The sequence below is a fragment of the Propithecus coquereli genome, unplaced genomic scaffold, assembly GCF_000956105.1.
Source record: "Propithecus coquereli isolate 6110/MARCELLA unplaced genomic scaffold, Pcoq_1.0 Scaffold1, whole genome shotgun sequence".
Taxonomy (NCBI): domain Eukaryota; kingdom Metazoa; phylum Chordata; class Mammalia; order Primates; family Indriidae; genus Propithecus; species Propithecus coquereli.
The window spans coordinates 8,604,131-8,622,973 of NW_012133857.1; the positions used below are offsets into that span (position 1 = coordinate 8,604,131).

General features: G+C 43.8%; 1 protein-coding gene across 4 annotated transcripts in view; it reads right to left on the bottom strand.

The window, feature by feature from the left end:
• Positions 1-6,542: 6,542 nt before the first annotated feature.
• The window catches only part of TCAIM (T cell activation inhibitor, mitochondrial), a 60,579-nt gene continuing 48,278 nt past the window's right edge, over positions 6,543-18,843 (bottom strand). For all 4 annotated transcript variants that reach the window (XM_012639229.1, XM_012639220.1, XM_012639237.1 and 1 more), the window contains 5 exons: positions 17,002-17,099; positions 16,649-16,740; positions 13,298-13,530; positions 12,562-12,693; positions 6,543-6,850 (listed from right to left, as the gene is read on the bottom strand). In XM_012639229.1, coding sequence (XP_012494683.1) covers positions 6,610-6,850; positions 12,562-12,693; positions 13,298-13,530; positions 16,649-16,740; positions 17,002-17,099 — 796 coding nt within the window. In that variant the 3' untranslated portion in view covers positions 6,543-6,609. The remainder of the gene's footprint in view (positions 6,851-12,561; positions 12,694-13,297; positions 13,531-16,648; positions 16,741-17,001; positions 17,100-18,843) is intronic.

Genomic DNA, 18,843 nt, shown 5'->3' on the forward strand with positions numbered 1-18,843 from the left:
GTGCTACCCCCATGACCCACGGAGACCACTGGGTGTGGACAGTCCTCCGTGTGCCCCAGAGCCTGAGCCTTCTCCTGTTCCAGGCCCACGAGGGGCGGGGCTAGGGCACCTCCCTGGACTCACTCGGGATGGGACATGGGTGCTGCCTGTAGGTCCCACGGAATGGGGGGTGAGGGGCTGGCCAAATAAGCTGCACCTCGAGCCACGTGGAACTGGACGTCACCCCTGTGGGCTGGGGAGTGTGACTGCACGGCTTTCAGCTGGAAAGGGACTAGGAGACACAACCAGAGCAGGGCACCTGAGGGACTGTGGGCCCCTGGGGTGAGAACGGCAGGGACCAGTTCCTAAAAGCGCACATCGCCTCCCTCTGCTACCCAGCAGAGCTCACGCGCCAGGACGCCCTCCTCTATGCAGCCTGGGCCACAAGCCTGCCCCACCTGCCAGTTTCTACTGGGCTGGCCCACGCTGTGGGGCCCCACCGCCCGGACCACAGGACTGCAGAGCTCTTCCCTCCAGGACACTTGCGGGCCACCCCGACTGGGGAGACGTGACGGAGCCGGCGCACCTCGCTCTGGAGCAAGAGGTGAGCTGCTCGGACCCAGGTGAAGAGGAGCAAGGCTGCTGCATCTCAGCGCCAAAGATATCGTTAAGTTTTGTTTTTCAAATAAATGAGCCATGTGCTAGCAGGACGCGGAGGGCCGAGGGCAGAGAGCCCTAGGCGGGGGAGCGCCCAGGGAGGAGCCACACCGGCCTCGCGCCCGCGCGGGGGCGCTGCTGAGTCAGCGTATCTGTCCGGGCCAATCAGAAGACAGAAACCACACAGGGATTTAAACAGGGGAAGTTTAACATAAAACTTGTTAAACTCTAGTTACAGAATGACTAAGAGATGTAAAAAAGTCTCCATATGGTACACTAGAGTTGAGGGAGGGCCCCCGAGGAAGAAAAGCGTGGGAGGGAGTCCCCCCTCCAGGACTGGTGTTGAGGCCTCGTGGAGAAAGGTGCGGTTGCAGCGACGGGATGGCAGAGACGCTCCCTGGGCTGCCCCGCCTTGGCTGGTCCACAGTCACTGGGTCAGCAGGAAGCAACCCTCTGGGGCACCGATGGCTGGGCTGTGGGCAAGCAGAGCGAGGTAGGGCACCGCGGGGCAGGAGGGGAGCTGCTCCATGTTCATGCAGAGGGGGCCACGGGAAGGTGATCACCAGGCAGGGCCCCGCGTCTGGGCTGTGCCCGTCACCCCCACACTTCTGAGCAGCCGTCCCGCAGCTCGAGCTGCAGGAGAGCCCTTCCTCCTGCAGTGCGCCTCCTGCGCCCCCCACCGGGAAGGCCTGCCCGGGCACCCTGGCACGCACTCTGAAGGAGGGGGCTTAAAGGAATTCCGTCCATCGTCCCAGAGCCGGGAGTGGACGGCAGTGAGTGGGTAACTGACACGCAGGGCCCGCAGCTGCCTTGTCCTGGAGCCCTGCGAGAGAGAAGAAGACACCGTGCACAGAAGGGCTCGCAGCAGGCTGAGAAGAAAAGTGAGGGGCTGGAGCTGACCCAAATGGCCAAAATTAGGGCAGGCTAAATTGCGGCTGTAACCCATGGGGAACCCTAACTTTGGAGACTGTTGAGGTAGAAAAATTGTTATTGCTATGGAATCCTAGTAAAACTGCTCTGTTAATCATGGAAAAAGTACAAATGGCTGACCTTTAACTGATTGTTAATCCTAAATCTTTTTAATCTTGCCTTAGCTGTATGTAGTATTGTACAACTGAACTTTATAATGATTACCTAACCCAAGAAAGAACGTACTTTGGTTAGAACGAACGCTTTCTGCTTCTGTAAACCTGCTTGCTCAAAGATTGTTATCAGAACAGGAGGTGGTCCGAGGCTGGTCCCCAACCCTAAAGCTATGGAAAGGATGCTGTAATGTTGTTCTAACTCTCGTGCCTAAAGTCACGTAGCTCTAACTTAGGGTAGTAAAAAACCTCCCTGCTTTTGAGGCTCAGGACTGCTCTCTGTGCAGCCGTCTGTGGCGGAGCAGAGGGTAGTCGCTGGCCTGGCCTTCTAATAAAGACTCCTAATTCGACTTAATTCAGTCTTAGGTGGTCTTTTCTTGCTCTCCAGACCATAACAGGGACATGAATGGATATGAAATAAAATCAGAGAGGAAGAGAAAGTTTGTGCCCTGCCAAGATCTTGGGTGAACGTGGCACAATGCCCACAGACGGCGGGTCCTCTCTGCAAAGTCATTCAAGAGCAGAATCAAAGTCGGGTTTGCAATGGTGATCCCGTCACCAAGTGTAGTGGGTTGAATGGTGGCTGCAAAATGATGTGTTCATGTCCTGATCCCTGGAACCTGGAATATCACCGTATATGGCAAAATAGGTGATTGATAATCCTGGGTTATCTGGTGGGTCCTACTGGCAATCACAGGCGCTCTTGTAAGTGAGAGGCAGAGGGAGTTTTGAGACAGACACACCGAGGACACAGAGGGGAGGAGGCGAGGTGAGGACAGAGGCAGAGATTGGAGCGGTGTGGCTACAAGTCGAGGAGAGCTGACAGCCACCGGGAGCTAGAAGCAGCAAAGAAAGGACTCTCCCCCAGAGCTTCAGGAGGGAGCGGAGCCCTGGCCACCCCTTGCTTTCAGACCGCTGCCCCCAGAACTGTGAGGAAATCCATTTTCGTTGTTTTAAGTCACTTTATTTCAGCCACAGGAAGCTAATACGCGAAGGGGAGGCTACGTGACACTCAGTGTCTGTGATGTCAGCTCCTCAAAGGCAGCGTCTTTCCATGTGGTCCCTGCCGTGTCCCCAGGGCCCAGGGCAGGGTCTGCACACAGTGGGGGTGCCCGAAGCGTTTGTTGGATTACTAAGAAGGAAAACACCAAGGATTTTACGACAAGGTTTAAAAATCTGCATTTCTGGGTGGGGTAAAAGTGCAGTACAAGGGCGGGAATCTACACAGATTGTCCCTTGCCCCCGGCCCTGACCGCACCGTCCTCCCTTCACGAGGCCTCTGTGCCTGACCTGCTGACCCGGAAGTCTCTGGCTCATGCGCGTCAATACTGGGTCTAGGCCAGTGCCTGTGGTAGTGACAAATGAGAAAATGAAAAAGAAAAACCAGCCACCTCTCAAAGATGAGGGTGAAAATCTGATGGCCCCTCCGGTTTGGGCCACGCCCTGTGCTGAGCCAGTTTCCCCCAGATGAGTGTCTGTGGTGGGCACTGTGGGGCAGGAGCGCACAAATGCCACTCCAAGACGGTGCTGTAGGCACCTGAGCAGTCCTGTGTGCGCCATGCCCGGCTACGGCAAGGAGGGGATGAGGCTGAGGCGCCCCAGCAGCCTGGCCGGAGGGAGGGTGAGGGCCGAGGCCTGCCAGGCTTCCCGTGGGAGAAGGAGGGAGCAGAGCTGACGGGCGCCAGCCCCACCTGGTCTGCACACCGGTTCTGTAGGTGTGCCATCGTGCCCAGGACTGACGCACCTGGCAATCCAGGCACAAGGTCCCTGTCTCTCCCTGCTATGACGCACCACCCTCCCAGATGGGGCAGTACTGCTCCAAGGGCCACCTGGTGGGGACCCTACCCTGGTGCTGACCTGGTGGTGGGCTTGCCTAGAGCTGGGGGCTCTCCTGCCTGCTCAGATCCCTCGCAGGCCCTGGGACACCTGGATTCTACCTTCATCTCTCCTGCCTGCAGCAGGCAGAGGGCCTTGGACAAGCCTCTCTCCTATTTTGGGCCTCAGCCTCCCCATACGCAGTATCTGTCAGCTTAGGAAAGAAAAGCTCCCTAAGATGCTCCCCACAAGTAAGTCCCCATGAAGGGTTTTGAGTGGCCAATAGAACCAGGCTGTAGGAGCAGAGTCTTGGGGAGGAAGGGGGTCCTACAGCGCACGCCTAGGTCTGAGTTGTCTGGGGCACTGGCTGCTCCAGCTCCTCCTCCTGTCCTTGCCCAACTGCTAAAGAACAAGTACCTGGGCTAGTGACCAAGTTCCACCCATGGGAGGTCCCCAGCTTCCTGGGACAGAACCTGCTGAGGATGGAAGAATATCCAAGAACATGCCTCGGTGCCTCATTTCATAGGTGGGGAAACTTGAGGTGAAGTGAGAGGTGGGCCTTGCCCAGAGCAACTTAGCAGGTGGAGCCACCGGGATGCCATGTCAGGGTTCCCTGGGGCTTGTGCCAATTCTTACCCATGGGATGGGACCTATGGTGACCCCACCATGTCAGAGGGCCCAAGGATGGGGTCTGTGGCCAAGTGGTATAGGTAGGGGGATGGTCTTGGAACAGGGCAGACACTTCGTGGTCAGCCAGCTGCCAGGCCTCACCTGACACCTCTGTGGCTCCTGCACCCTGGCCTGTGGGTGGGAGGCTGCTAGGACCATGGTCCCCTATAGAGGAGCCTGGAACCTCAGGGCCCAGTGGTCTCCACGGGACTGATCTGATCTGCTTGGCTCGCTCCAGGGAAGCTGGACAGAATCCTCCAGAGCACCTGGGGTTGGGGGTGGGCGGCCTCCATGAAAGAGGCTGAGTTAATACGGGGAAAGCAGGGCACCAGGAGGCTGGCACAGTGTCCTGAGCTGGAAGGGCTCACTCCAGGGACCTCTGTCTGGGAGGAGTACTCAGTCCTTAGAGATTCCAAAGGTGAGCTGGCCCTTGACGTGGCCCTGGTCCCTCTTGTCCCACTTTCCCACTCCTCAAGGCCCACTACCCTCTCATTAGCTCAGAGAGGCTGTCTGGAGGTGCAGGCCTTTAAGAGAGAGTGGAAGAAGCGGGGTCTGGGGACAGACGTTGCTCCTCTAAGAACTAGTTAATGTTGAGACCTAAGGGACAGCCTGGGGGTGGGGAGGGCACAGGCCCCAGGTGAGTTCAGGTCCTGTTTCTCCCTTGGGACAGCCCTAGCCCTGATCTGGAGCTCAGGTCCCTTTGGAGACCATTTCTTCCCAAGACTTTGCAGAAACATAGTTAGAGGGGCCTGGTCCTTTTATGTTAGATTAGGAGAAGAAATCAAACAGGCATATACAAAAAATTACAATTTTTTGTAATTTCCTATTACACTGCAATAGTTATAAAACCACTAATAATTGGATAACAAGGAAAAAGAGTTATCTGGTTGATGTAGGTATTATTTATTATGTAACAATTAGTTTGTAGATAAAATTCAGTTCAAAACATATTACTGAGGATTCTATACTAGTTGATTTTGGAAATGGCATAATTCAAACCTGATACATTTCCAATACATTTCCTTATATAACCTTTAAGGAACTTTTCACTCACATTATTTGGCTCTGGAAAATCTTTACAGGCAACATGATACACTAGAAAACAAAATTTAAGTATAGTTGTTAGGCACAAACTATAATAATAACAAATCAATACTTCTTTTGAACACACATTTGAATTTAAACTTGAGTGTTTTAGATAAATTTAAAACATACTTCAAAACTGATCGTAACATCTCCTTTACTTTCTAATGCACTTCAGAAAAAATTCCTTTCTGATTTCTTCAGCAACAAGAGTCAGAAAAATGGCATCCCAAACCAGGATTCACTTTGTCCTCTTGAGAAATGAGCTGGAGAGGTTTGGATCTGGTTAAAAATATATCCTAAGGAATCTTGGGGTTTATCTGCAGAGAGAGAAGCACTGAGTCTAGAGATCAGGTCCCTTGGCTCTTCTGGGGACACCATAACCCAGGTGGGGCTAAGCTGTACGCTATGAACAAGAGGTGACCCAGAGGGGCTTACCTGGGCCAGAGCTAATAAAAGTGTTTCAAACATCGGTAGGAATAGGAAGGGTTGAGAGCGGTGACAGAAATCCTGGATGGTCTGAACTGTTTTACACTCGACTCTAAGTCCTAGAGCTCTTTGGGAAAATTTTCCTAGACAGTGTTTGCCCACGAAAACAAATAGGTCACCTCATTAAATGATTCAAAATACTTCCTGTCTTTTGGTTTCATGCTACCAACAGTTACAGTATTTTAATGAAGGGGTGAAATTATGGGTTTAAAATTAAATTCTTTCTCACTGAAGATGTTTTAATAAACTGGTTATTAGACCGCTTATTCAACTGCTTTTTTTCCTTCTAGTCTCTTAGGAAAAATTTGGTTATCTAATTTTTGCTACCCATCAATCATCGGTTTTGGACATCAAGTGTCCATTTCTGGCTGCAAAATCCGTGTGTGTGTATATACATGAGACGTAACTATAAAGATGCACGTTGCATCGTGTCACATGTAGAAATGAGCTCCATCACTTCTGAGCTATACTCTGGACACGGGGCCTGTTTATATTTACACACACAAACTTGTCCAGCCCCAAACCAACATTCACTCATACAAAAATATATCACTCTTGTAAAATCCTTCATTTACATATCACTAAAAATATGTTCACTCTAACATCTTTTTACCCAGTCTTGCCAATCATTACTGTAAGACTGGAGATAAAACCTTTTTAAAACAAGTTTCCTAGCAGAAATTCATTGGTTTAGAAATGTCTACTTTTAAAGCAGCAGTTAGAAACTTTGTTCTTGTAATATGTAAATAAAACTGTTATATCAAATTGTGGAGTTAAATAAGTTTAATTTAACAGTTTCTTTCTTATCTCTTTAAAAAAATAAGACAGATTTCTGTTACTTAATGGCTTCTCCATTCTTCCAATTCCAAGGAATACAAAGGTCTCCGTCTTGCATAACAGAGTAAAAATGTGAAACGCACAGGTGCATCCCATGTAGATAAGGCAGTGATTGTTCTAGGAGTCTCTTACAGCAATCCACCATTTGTATACTAGAAATGCTGGGCTCCTTATATAACTTCTCCAGAGAAAATTTCTTTGTTGAAGCCTGTATCAATTCATTCTCAATAACCTTTAACCTATTACATTGAAAATAAAAATAATATTGCCATAAGCTATAATAAATAAAAGAACATACAATATAAATATATTCTTAAATATCAGGGCTGTAAGTTTCCACTCATAACACTACAATGGTACCCGCAAAGGCCAAATTACATGTTTGGAAGACATGCTGATAGTTACGATGCAGAACCTCCTGAGTTACTGCCACGTGTATCTCTAAAAGCATTTGTTTAATCATTTTAGCAATAATGGGGTAAAAATAACTAATCCATAATTTAAAAACCTCTTTATCTTGTCTCGCCTAGCAGCTGTCAGCAACTGAGGAAAACACAAAGCTAGGAATATAAAACTGCTAGCTTCAGTGTTTTTCTTATGTTTTTTCTTGCTGATTTGCTTGAGTTCTTTGTAAATTCTGGTTATTAGCCCTTTATCGGATGTGTCTCTTGTGAATATTTTCTCCCATTTTGTAGGCTGTCTCTTTGCCCTGTTGATTGCTTCCTTAGCTGTGTAGAAGTTTTTTGGTTTCACCAGTGGGGAGGGGGAAGGGGAGAAGGGGAAAAAACTAACTAATGGGTACCATGAACACTCTTTGGGTGACAGGCACACCTATAGCTGGGACTCAAGCATTACAAACGTGATCCATGTAACCTAAAACATTTGTACCCCTTAATATTTTGGGAGGAACCCCCCCCCCCAAAAAGCACCCTTGCTTTAGGAGCCACTTAAAGTTTAACCCGTGGACAGTACTGACTTCTAAAGATTCTCAAAATAAACACCAGGCTCACAACAAAACCAGGGACAGGTTCTCTTTATTGTTACTTTCCTATCCCTCTCAACCCCTTTCCGTTCCCTCTCCTTTGCCTGAGGTTACGACATCTCTTGTTCCATCAGGGGCTTCAGTTAAGGCCTACAGAGTACACAACGCTGGGGCAGAGTCAGGTCTCTGATACTCTCCCACAGGTGGCAAGTGGCTATGAATATGGCGCTTTGGTAAGTGGATTCAATGCCGCACGTCTAGAGACGTGTTCAAGAGAATCCACCTGTTACACCCTCACAGTTGGACTAGACCAATACATATGTTACTTGGGAAGCTCATCTGACAAGGTGAGAAAAGCAAAAATGCCACGGTCAAGTGTCCAAACCAGTCTAATTTAAATATTCCATCAGTTAAAAATACCCAAATATCCTATATTTAATGACCCTTAAACTCTGCATAAAAGAGAAAAGTAGGTGCCATAAAATATCCATAAGCTAGAAAAACATTTGAAGGCAGAAATGGTCACAGCAGTTAGTTATCCTGGTCTATAATGTCTGAATCCCTTTCTTTAACAATGCCCAGATCGCTTTCTTAGGTGCTGTTAGCTTTTTCTATAAGATTACTCCTCTGCGGAGTGTTGCTTAGAGATTCAAGCAGACAGCAGTCATGGCTGATGGTTCTGAGAATGTTCCAGTGACGCCTCCTCCTAATCTCTCCAGGATTAGATAGGAAGAACCCTAAACTACCATTGATATAGCAGGGTATAGCTATCTTTTTCCGTAAAGGGCTTTTTCACTTGTCAAAAAAAAAAAAAAAAAAAAAAGATATTAACAACCTGTGTTAGCAATGAGAAGCCTCGCAGTGCGGGCACATTGCTGTGTGGTTCTCCAACAACACATCTTTATACAAATCTGGGCAGAACTCATGCGTTCCCATTCCTTCTAAGGGAAGCCTACGGGTTTCCCAGACCCACAGGCCACAACCTTTCTAATCAGGAGAACCTGTCCGTCCTTCAAGGGTGCAATCTTGGAGGAGCATCAAGTTATGAGAAGGCAGCCCCTGGTAAGGTTCCCTCCAGGCATGTCCCCTCAGTAGGAAAACAGTATGTAACAGTCCTTCCTCCTTCTTGGGTGCTTCTGCAGTCAGCAGCAGACTAAATTAAAAAATATTTTTTGAAAATTATATTTTGCCTTTCCTTATAATTTTTTGGCTTTATTATATTCATACCTCAAGAAAGAGAGAGAGAGAGAAGGAAGGCTGAGTACACACAAGAGAAACATCATGACATCATGTCTGTGAATATAGGGTTGGTGAGTGTGGCTGGTGGGAAGTTCTGTTCCTTTCCTTCTAATGTTAAGAAATAGGCCAGACATTTCCTAGGGGAAACAACCATCCTTTCCTTTAACAAAAATTATCCCCATTTTTTTTTTAACACAAAGTTAAACCACTCTGCCTCTGATGTCAGAATGTGAGTTTCATGTCTTGTTTGCACTGTATCAGCACTAGTGACTCTACAGCAATTGCTAGACACATAAGTACTCAATAAATATTAGTTGAATGAATGAACATTCTTTTAAATGGTTGTTTCCATTATATGCAAGTCTCAAAATAACTAAACCATTCTTCTATTATTGTACATTTCTTTTTTTTTTTTTTGAGACAGAGTTTCGCTCTGTTGCCTGGGCTAGAGTGCTGTGGCTCAGCCTACCTCACTGCAATCTCAAACTCCTGGGCTCAAGTGATCCTCCTGCCTCAGCCTCCCGAGTAGCTGGGACTACAGGCATGCACCACCACACCCAGCTAATTTTTTCTATTTTCAGTACAGATGGGGTCTTGCTCTTGTTCAGGCTGGTCTCAAACTCCTGAGCTCAAGCGATCCTCCTGCCTCGGCCTCCCAAAGTGCTAGGATTACAGGTGTGAGCCACCATTATACATTTCTTTTGTTTCCAATTTATATAAGTGATTTTAAAATTTGAAATATCAATGGCTGGATTTAAGCCATTGTTAATAAGACAAGAGCAGTTACATGGCTGGATACTTTCCAGACAGCCCTCATACATGCTATAAGGTGAGAGCAAACATCTGAGTGAATTATTAATACTAAAAGACATCAAGTGAGGAGAGTCATGCTAGGGAGAGCTGGTTTATTGTCCAGGTGCAGGTTACCTGGGTTATTACCACCCCACGTAAGAGCTGTGCACCTGGCTATCGCCAGCCTCCAAAGGAGTGGGGGTTCCACAGACAGTGTAACTTTCCACACGTCAGCCAGGCAACGTTAGGAGACAGGAGCTACAAGTCATGCTGTCTTGAGAGGTCATGTTCTATAAAGACAGGACCCAGATATTAGCTTATAATAGTGGTTTTTAAACTGTTCAACAAGCCGAGGGGCCTGCAGAGGTACTCAGAGGGTGTTACCTCAGAGCGCCCTACCTCAGAGGGCCCTATGGGTACAGTGGTCTCTAATTTCTTTCCTCTTGAACTAGAGCAGCTACGAGCTTTTGTCTTTTTAAAATACATTGGGTTTCTACTTAAGGATCCACTTTATAAAGAAATATGCAGTTAAAAAGTGTCTGAAAACCACTTTCCAAGAGCACACTTCATCTAAGGAAAGAAGGCAGTCTTAATCACCACCTGGCAAATACAAGGAAGGAGACCTTTAGGGCAGGGAGAACAGAGCAAAGAAGAGGAGTGAGGGCAAAGGCTTCTGGGCCCAGAGTCAGAGGCCTTCGGGGGGCAAAGGCATGGCTAAGCGGAAAGGTACGTGGGGACCAGCAGCAAGTGTTCTCCTTCCCTTGGGGGACAAGTGCAGGGATGAGGGCTCTGGAGCCCAGAGCCAGAGGGGCTGAGGACACGAGCCAAAGCCAAAGTCGACAGTCAGTCAGGGGTGTTTCCTGAGGGCCTCCTGTGTGCCTGGCACCGATCCCAGCCAGTGCTGGAGGGAAGAAGACAGACCGGTCTCTGCCCTCATGGAGCTCACCTTCTGTTTGGAGGGAGAGAGAGCGAATAAATAAGGAAAGAGAGTTTGCTGAGTCGGTGGTGCTAAGGCAAACGCAGAAAGGCCGGCGAGATAGACAGGAGAGAGAAGAGGAGGGCGGGGCTCCATGCCACACCGTGTGGCCAGAGAAGGCAGAATGTGTGCAGGGCCTTGAGGAAGTATTGGTGGCGGGCAGTGCACAGTGGGTGCTCGAGGAGGATAAAAAGGCAGATGGGGCTGGAGCAAAATAAGTAAGGGGAGCGTCCCAGGAGCCCATGCAGAGGCAGGAGCACCACGGAGGGCCCTGCAGGCACACGCACACACAGGCAGTGACAACCAGACTGCGTCCTCACTCCGGCTGCTCTGATGAGCACTGACAGGAGGCGGGTGGAGGGGACGGGTACGGACGCTTGCAGACCAGACAGGAGGTCATTACAAAATGATGGGGGCCTAGACCAGGTGTGGCAGAAAAGCAAAGGAGAAGTGGCACGCTCTGGGTCTCCTCTGAAGGTGGGGTGGAGACGACGAGTGAGGAAGTTGGGAGAGGCACCAAGATGACTCAGGGTTTTTATTCGCCTGAGCAACTGGTAAGAGGGAACTTCCACAAATCACCCTATTTGAATTTTATTTTTTAATTTTCCTTCCTCACACTCTAGTAGCATTATTCCAAAGCTATAAAATGGCCATAGAGAAAAGCAGCAGCTATGGTACAGCAGACAAAATCATCAGTCCTAAAAATGACAAGTTGGCTGGAATTGCTCCCAAGAGATTAAAGCAGACTTACAATTTAGAAAATTAATACCACAAACAAATGCTTGGCAACCAATCAAGAAGTAGGATACTCCTATCATAGGGTCTGGCCAATTGAGTTATTACCAATTCCACAAGCAAAACAAAGAGATGCAGCTCCTTCATTTATTTTATCAATAAAATGATCCCATTGTCTCTTCTTAAATGGACAGCTGCTGGCTGTTCCATTTTATATCCCTGGCTTTGTAAATGAGCACTTCGTGGGGATCGAGCCTCGAAGGGGCAGTTAGGCAGAACTGCTTCCACCAGCACCCTGCTGAACACCCAGCTGCCATGTCCCTGTTCTCCTCTCTCCTCGAAACACGCCCCCCAGACATGTGCAAAGCCGTTCCCTTCAGCTTCCTTCCTGCTTCTCTGCCATAGCTTTCTCTGCTCCTCGCGTTCCCAGAGCGTTGCCTCTTCCTGCTCAACTTATGCATGGCACTCGTGTCTCCTACTAGAAACAGATTCCAGGAGGGCAGGGACCAGGACTTCAGCTACTAGTGGCACATATCACAGCTTCGAGCACACGACAGTCACAGTAAATGCTGGCTAAATAAATGAACGAATGAATAAATGCTTGGTAACTGAACCTCCTGGCAACATCTTTAGAAAAATAACCATTTTTTGAATGTAATACCTCCTTTCTTCACAGGAGATGCATAAAACATTATTGAGCAGTATCTCACCGCCTACAAAACAAGAAAGTACTGTCTATAATATGACTTCTTCAAAGATATAAACAACATAGAAACAGGACTGTTCATGAACTAAAGCAATTTTTTGTTTTATAAATTTTTCTCAATTTAATTAAAATGCAGATAAAGTTTTCTTTATATCAACAGTTAAAAAAAATTTTAAACAATTAAGATTTTGTAGTTGTTGTTGGCAATCTTTTCCATCTGGAGAATTTCTTTCTGATGTTCTTACTTTTCATTCTGTTCCTGAGTTGAATTTTGTATTAACAAGCCCTACTTCTCAAATTGAGGTACACGGTGGCAACGTAATTTAGGTTATTATACTTATAAAACAGCCACATCTAATCTGTTGCAGGTGAGGAATAAATAAATATGGAATATCCACAAATCAGCCAATTTCCTAAGTTTATTAGAGTTTTAAGGTCCCATATTTATGAGTTCCAAATACGTGATATTTTACAAGTTAGATTGAATGATCCGACTTTACAGAAGGCTAACAGTACTTACTCTTCCTTTCTTTTCATGTTCTCTCTTGCCTGCTGAGCTTTGGTGAGAATAAACCATTGGAGATTTGCTAGATCACAGAGTACTGGGATGTTGAAATGCCCAAGTTCATGCAAGCTCGGAGCATATCTGTCACTGAAAGGAAACATACATAAAGGAAAAATTATTAACTCCATCCACTCCCCCACCAGAGACATGTTTTATTAGTCTTCAAGAAATTAGAAAGGAATCCCCAGGAAAATCCACCTTAAAAGTGTAGTAACATTGACCTAAAGCCGAAAGACACTTTATGCGGATGATTACATACTTCCGAGCCCGGTGACCTTCCTTATTCATACAATGTTGGCAGTGACCTACTTGATGGTGAGGTTGTGAGAGCCAAAGAGAATGTGTGTGAGCACCCAGCACAGTGGGTGCTTCATGGCAAACAGCAAGTACAAGCACAAAAAATGTTGCCTACTGATTTAATATTGGTTTAATCCTACAAGGTTTTCCATAGGATTGACTTTGCCCAGTAAGTGGCAATATATTCAAAGAATGTTCTCGAGATTCAATCCTTCAATCCATTCATGTTGGCTTTTCAATGTGTAGAAGAGAGTGGCTAACATAAGCAGTGACATTGCTTTTTTTAATTCCTAAGAGCCACACACTGAACTACAAAATAATTTAATGCACTCACACACACAACCCCCTTAAAGGAAAGAATAAAAGTAATCCTCCTTCTGTTTTAGATATTTACCTGTTAAGGATCATTTGTAAACCACGTAGACTTTGAGGGTGAAAAGGTATTCTATTTTTCATTATCCTATTATAGAACACATCAAGAAGAGAGTAATATTCTTCAAGTGTCAATACTGGCTGTAATTCATCGATATAAACGACTTGTATGCCACCTAAAAGATAGCTTATTTGGTCTTCTAAAAGCATCAGCTTCCTCTGAAGGTCAAAATAACTTGGCAATCTTTCAAAAAGCTATAGTATTAAAAAAAAGGAAAGAAATATTAACATTTAGTTTTATGTTATGCTAATGATTCAATTTTAGGATTCCAATAAATGGTATTGAGAAATTTTAGCAAGAAAATTATTTTCCTAGAAGGTAAGTTCAAGTAAGTGTTAAGAAAAAGGCTTAATGTAATGCTAGAAATATTAATATTCAAAACAAACCACTGTAAATCTTGGGGGTTTTTTAAGAAAGGAATTGAAGGGATTAAAAAAATATATTCCAAATAAAAATAAGTCCTAACTACTAATATTTAAATATTCAGGTAAGAGTCTTAAATTAGCTTAGAATGATTAAGTGGTATAATAAAGAAAGTTTTAGAAATAAAGTATATGTATTTCAACTCCAAGTCTATTCCTTCAAAATTTACTTTAAATCAATTAAATTCAATTAAATGCAGTAAGTATTATCAAGCACCCACCATGTACTTAAGCACTGAACTGGGCACTTGAAGTGTACAGATTATAAGAGTTTGTCCCTGTTGGGCGCGGCTCACAGTTGGGGTGCAAGGAGACAAAACAAAACTCTGGATTCAGTGTACTAAGCACCACATCGAGGTGAATGGATACGGAGAGGAGGTTCCAGTGAAGGTGTCTATGGAAGTCTAATTTGACTAGTCTTAAAAGGTACATAGGATTTAAAAAAGGGAAGATGAATGTGGGAATGTTTGAGGGGCAGAAAAAACAGGGAAGTATGAAAAGAAACAGTATGTTCAAAAACAACAGGGAGTCTGGTGTGGCTGGAGGGGACCTGCTGTGGGCGAGTGGAAGGAAACAGGCTGAACGGGGAGGCGGGAGCTAGTCAGGGAAGGACTGACTGTCGAAGACTTAGATTTTACATCAAAAGCTGGGCTCTACACAACTTTAAGAGGAATTGGAAGGCACCAAAAACTCTGCTATGATAAAATTAATAGCAATATAAAAATTCTACATATTATTTATAATCTACATTTTATAAAAAATAATTTTACTTCTTAAATTTTTCTCTCAATGGGTTGCTCATGTGTATATTTTGATATAATCGTAGATTCGTGTACGTGTACCTTTCTCCCAGTTTCCCCAACAGTAACATCTTGTGAAGATACAGTGTAATATCACAACCAGGAAACTGACATCAATATAATTCATTAATCTTACTCAGATTTCATCGGTTTCACTTGCACTCATTTGTGTCTGTGTGTATTCAATTTTATGCTACTTTACCACATGTGTAGATCTGTGTGACATCACCACAGTCAAGACACAGAGCAGTTCCATCACAGGGATCCCTTTTGCAGCTACTGACACCTCTGTTCCCCTACTCCTCAGCTCCTGGCAACCACTGATCTGTTCTCCCTTTCTATAATTTTGTTATTCCGAGGATGTTATATAAATGGACTCATCCAGTATGTAAACTTTCGACACTGACTTTTTTCGCTCAGTGCAATGCCCTCGAAAGCCATCCCAGCCGCTGCATGTATCAGTAGTTCATTTTTTTCTATTGCTGAGTAGGATTCTATGATATGGATGTACCATAGTTTTTTCAAACTATTCACACACTGAAGGACATTAGGATTTTTCCTAGTTTTTGGCTATTATGAACATTCATGCACAGGTTTTAGTGTGAATGTAATTTTTTATTTCTCTGTATAAAATACCCAACAGGGCAACTGCTGGGTCATATGGTAAGCGCACGTTTAGTTTTATAAGAACTGCCACACTCTTTCCAGAATGTCTGTACCATCTTACATTCCCGTCAGCAATGCATGAGTGATCCAGTTTTTCTGCACCCTCACCAGCATTTGGTGGTGTGGCTATTTTTTATTTTAGCTATTCTGATAGGTATGTACTGATATCTCATCGTAGTTTTAAATTTTATTTCCCTGATGGCTAATGGTGAACATCTTTTCATGTGCTTACGTGTGTCATCTGTATATGCTCTTTGGTGACATGTTTTTTCATGTCTCTTGCCCTTTTTAGTTGGATTTTTTTTTTTTTACTAATGAATTTTGAGAGTTCTTTATATATTCTAGATACAAAGTCTGTCAGATATGTAGTTTGCAAATATTTTCTACCATATATTTTATTTGAACAAATACTTCACCAAAGAAGATATGTGGATGGCAAATAAGCACATGAAAACTTACTCACCATTATCTGTCACTAGAGAAATGCAAATAAAATTCACAATGAGATAGTACTACATATCTATTAGAATGGCTAAAATTAAAAAGATGACCATAGTAAATGTTGGCAGTTTTTTAAAAAGTTAAGATAACCCTACCATATGATCCAGCCATTCAAAATCCTAGGCATTTTACCCAAGAGAAAGGAAACACATGTCCATATATCTGTACACAAATATTCATAGCAGCTTTGCTTGTGATAGCCCAAAACTGACACAACCCAATGTCCATCAATGTGTGAATGGATAAACAAACTGGTATATTTATACAATGGAATACCACATAACAAAAAAGGTAATAAACTCTCATACATGCAACGTCATGGATGGATATCAAAATAAGTGAAAGAAACCGGACAAAAAAGTATGCATACTCTATGATTCCACTTACATAAAATTCTAGAAAATGCAAACTAATCTAGGGTGACAGAAAGCTGACCAGTGGTTGCTTGGGGAGGGGGTAGTGGGATTACAGGGAAGGTTTACAAGGAGCCACGAGCAGATGACCCTTTGTAAGCCCTCCCTCCCAGGTGATGGATATGTTCACTGTCTTGGTTGTGGTAACGGCTTCACAGGCATATATATATATGTCAAAACTTACTAAATTATGCACACTATTATGTGTAGTTTATTAAGTATCAGTTATACCTTAATAAATCTGTTAAAAACAAGTAAAACAAAACAACAGAATACAGGCTCTTAGGCTGTGCTTCAGAAAAGACTGTTACATTACCAGATAAAAACTGCCTTAAAAATCAGTCTTTCCTTTTAATATTTTAACTACATGATATTAAGCATCTTACTCGAAAACAGTTGAAGCAAGCAAGGATTTAAATTTTTAGTTCAATGACATTATAGCATTGTTTGAAATGAAAGCATATGAACCACAAATCAAAGAGATTTTTTAGTTCTCAAGCTCCTTCTTACCTTCACCCAGTGGTGATGGACATCCATCGTTCCCAGCATCACGTGGCCCACTGCACTCACGCCAGAACGGTCTGTGAACAGGACTGTGCATCCTGATGATAGAGCATAAACCCTTTGGTTATGGTCCAGAGATGCTTCATTCTTTTAGCATCATGCAGATAATTACTTAACTTTGAGTTATAAACTCAGGATTAAATTCAATAGAAGCTTAAAGGCTAATTTTATGTCGCTGTTTTATTCAGAGGAACACATTTAAAAATTCGGCTGTGATAAAGTCTCTTAGTTTTCTACTACAATTTATAGATGTGGATAGCAGCTAGGTGATATTTTAGAAGAAAGTGGAAAAAGTTTACCTTTTGCTTTTTTAAGTGTTTCCAAGTTCTGCTGTGCTAATCGGCCTAAACTGTGCAGCTGGCTACAGCGATGGGCGATGCCCCAGCTCCTCTGCCACCTAAGCCAACAGAGCACACAGGTGCATCAGCAGCCAGCCCCCCGAGGGAGGGGAGAGCACTCACCTGACCGTCTGAATCCTGGGAAAGCCAATGAATTTCTTTCTGAAGCAGCCATGTTTTAACTGAGCGGTTTCCAAGCTAGCTGATTTTTAAAGAAGCAATCAAATGGAAAATGAATGGTTTACCAGAAGGAAAAAATTTTACTGCCCTGTTCAAGTATCCAAAGATTTAAAACAAGCAAATACACTATGTTGTTTCTATTTTAAAATAAGAGGATGAAATGGGAAAAACCTTGAAAAAATATTTTTCTCCTCCACATTTTATAATGATGATTTCCTTTTAGATTTAAGTTCCAATCAGGAATTCCAGTTAGGTTTATCAGATTCTTTTTATCTTATTCTGGAGAAAGTGAATTTGATGACATTATGTAATCTGTTTGTTTTATAAACTAATGGAATCTGATACTGACACGACATCACAGAGGCTCTGCTGTGTAAATGTAAAGAACACTGGTTGTGATCTGGAAAGCCAGATCAGAAAACCCACCTTTGAATTCTTTCTTTTCTTTTTTTTTGTCGCCCTGGCTAGAGTGCCGTGGCGTCAGCCTAGCTCATAGCAACCTCAAACTCCTGGGCTCAAGTGATTCTCCTGCCTCAGCCTCCCAAGTAGCTGGGACTATAGGCACATGCCACTATGCCTGGCTAATTTTTTCTATTTTTGTAGAGACAGGGTTTCCCTCTTGCTAAGGCTGCTCTTGAACTTCTGGCCTCAAGTGATCCCTCCCACGTCAGCATCCCAGAGTGCTGAGATTATAGGTGTGAACCAGCACCTGGCCCACCTTTGAATTCTTATTCTGCGATTTACTAGCTCTGTGACCTGGGACAAGCTGCTTTTAGCCTTTCTAAGGTTTTCACTTTCATACACGCAAAGTGAGGACATTTCCTACTTCCTAGGTAGAATAAATTAAATGAAATCATATATGTGAAGGACTTAGGCATTCAAAACAGGCTCTCAAAAAACTTTATGTTCCTCTTTTATCCTAATATTGATTCTGATGAATGTCATTTCTGATAAAATGAAAATTGGCTTAAAATTTTTTCCCTTTAAATCATAATTGAAAACCTAAGATATAATTTCAAAGAATTAACATTAATTTTTGATTTGAAATTTAAAAATTTCAAGTGATAAAACTACTAGATGTTGTTTTTATTAATAAATGGTCTTTCATATAGGCTTTTTAGAATGAAAAACAATGTCATTAGTCACAATGTTTCCATTTGCTGGACTCTTGGCCAATTTTCCAGTAAGTGGAGAAGCCCTTATGTCCATGGTCCTCAAATGTTACGGTCTCAGAATCCCTTTATACTCTTAAAAAATGAGAGCCTCAAAGAGCTTTTGCTTATGTGGGTTACATCTATTGATATTTCCCATAGCATAAATTAAAGCTGAGAAATTTCTCCACAATATTGTAAAATAATGCTTATTTCCTTTTATTTTTAAGAAATCTTTTGATTTTCCTAATCCCAGTCTGCTTTGACAGATCCTTTTAAATTTATACTAGAAAAGTTATTTTCATGCACATGAACTTGTTGACTTTATAAACTTTAAAAAATGATCTTACTATTTTGTTTTTAGTACGAAAGTTTGTTACTAAATTATGGAATTGGAAAAAACCCCTATAATCAAAGCTTGATCTAAAAACTACTGATGTCATGGTAAAAGAACAGCTATAAGCATAAACAC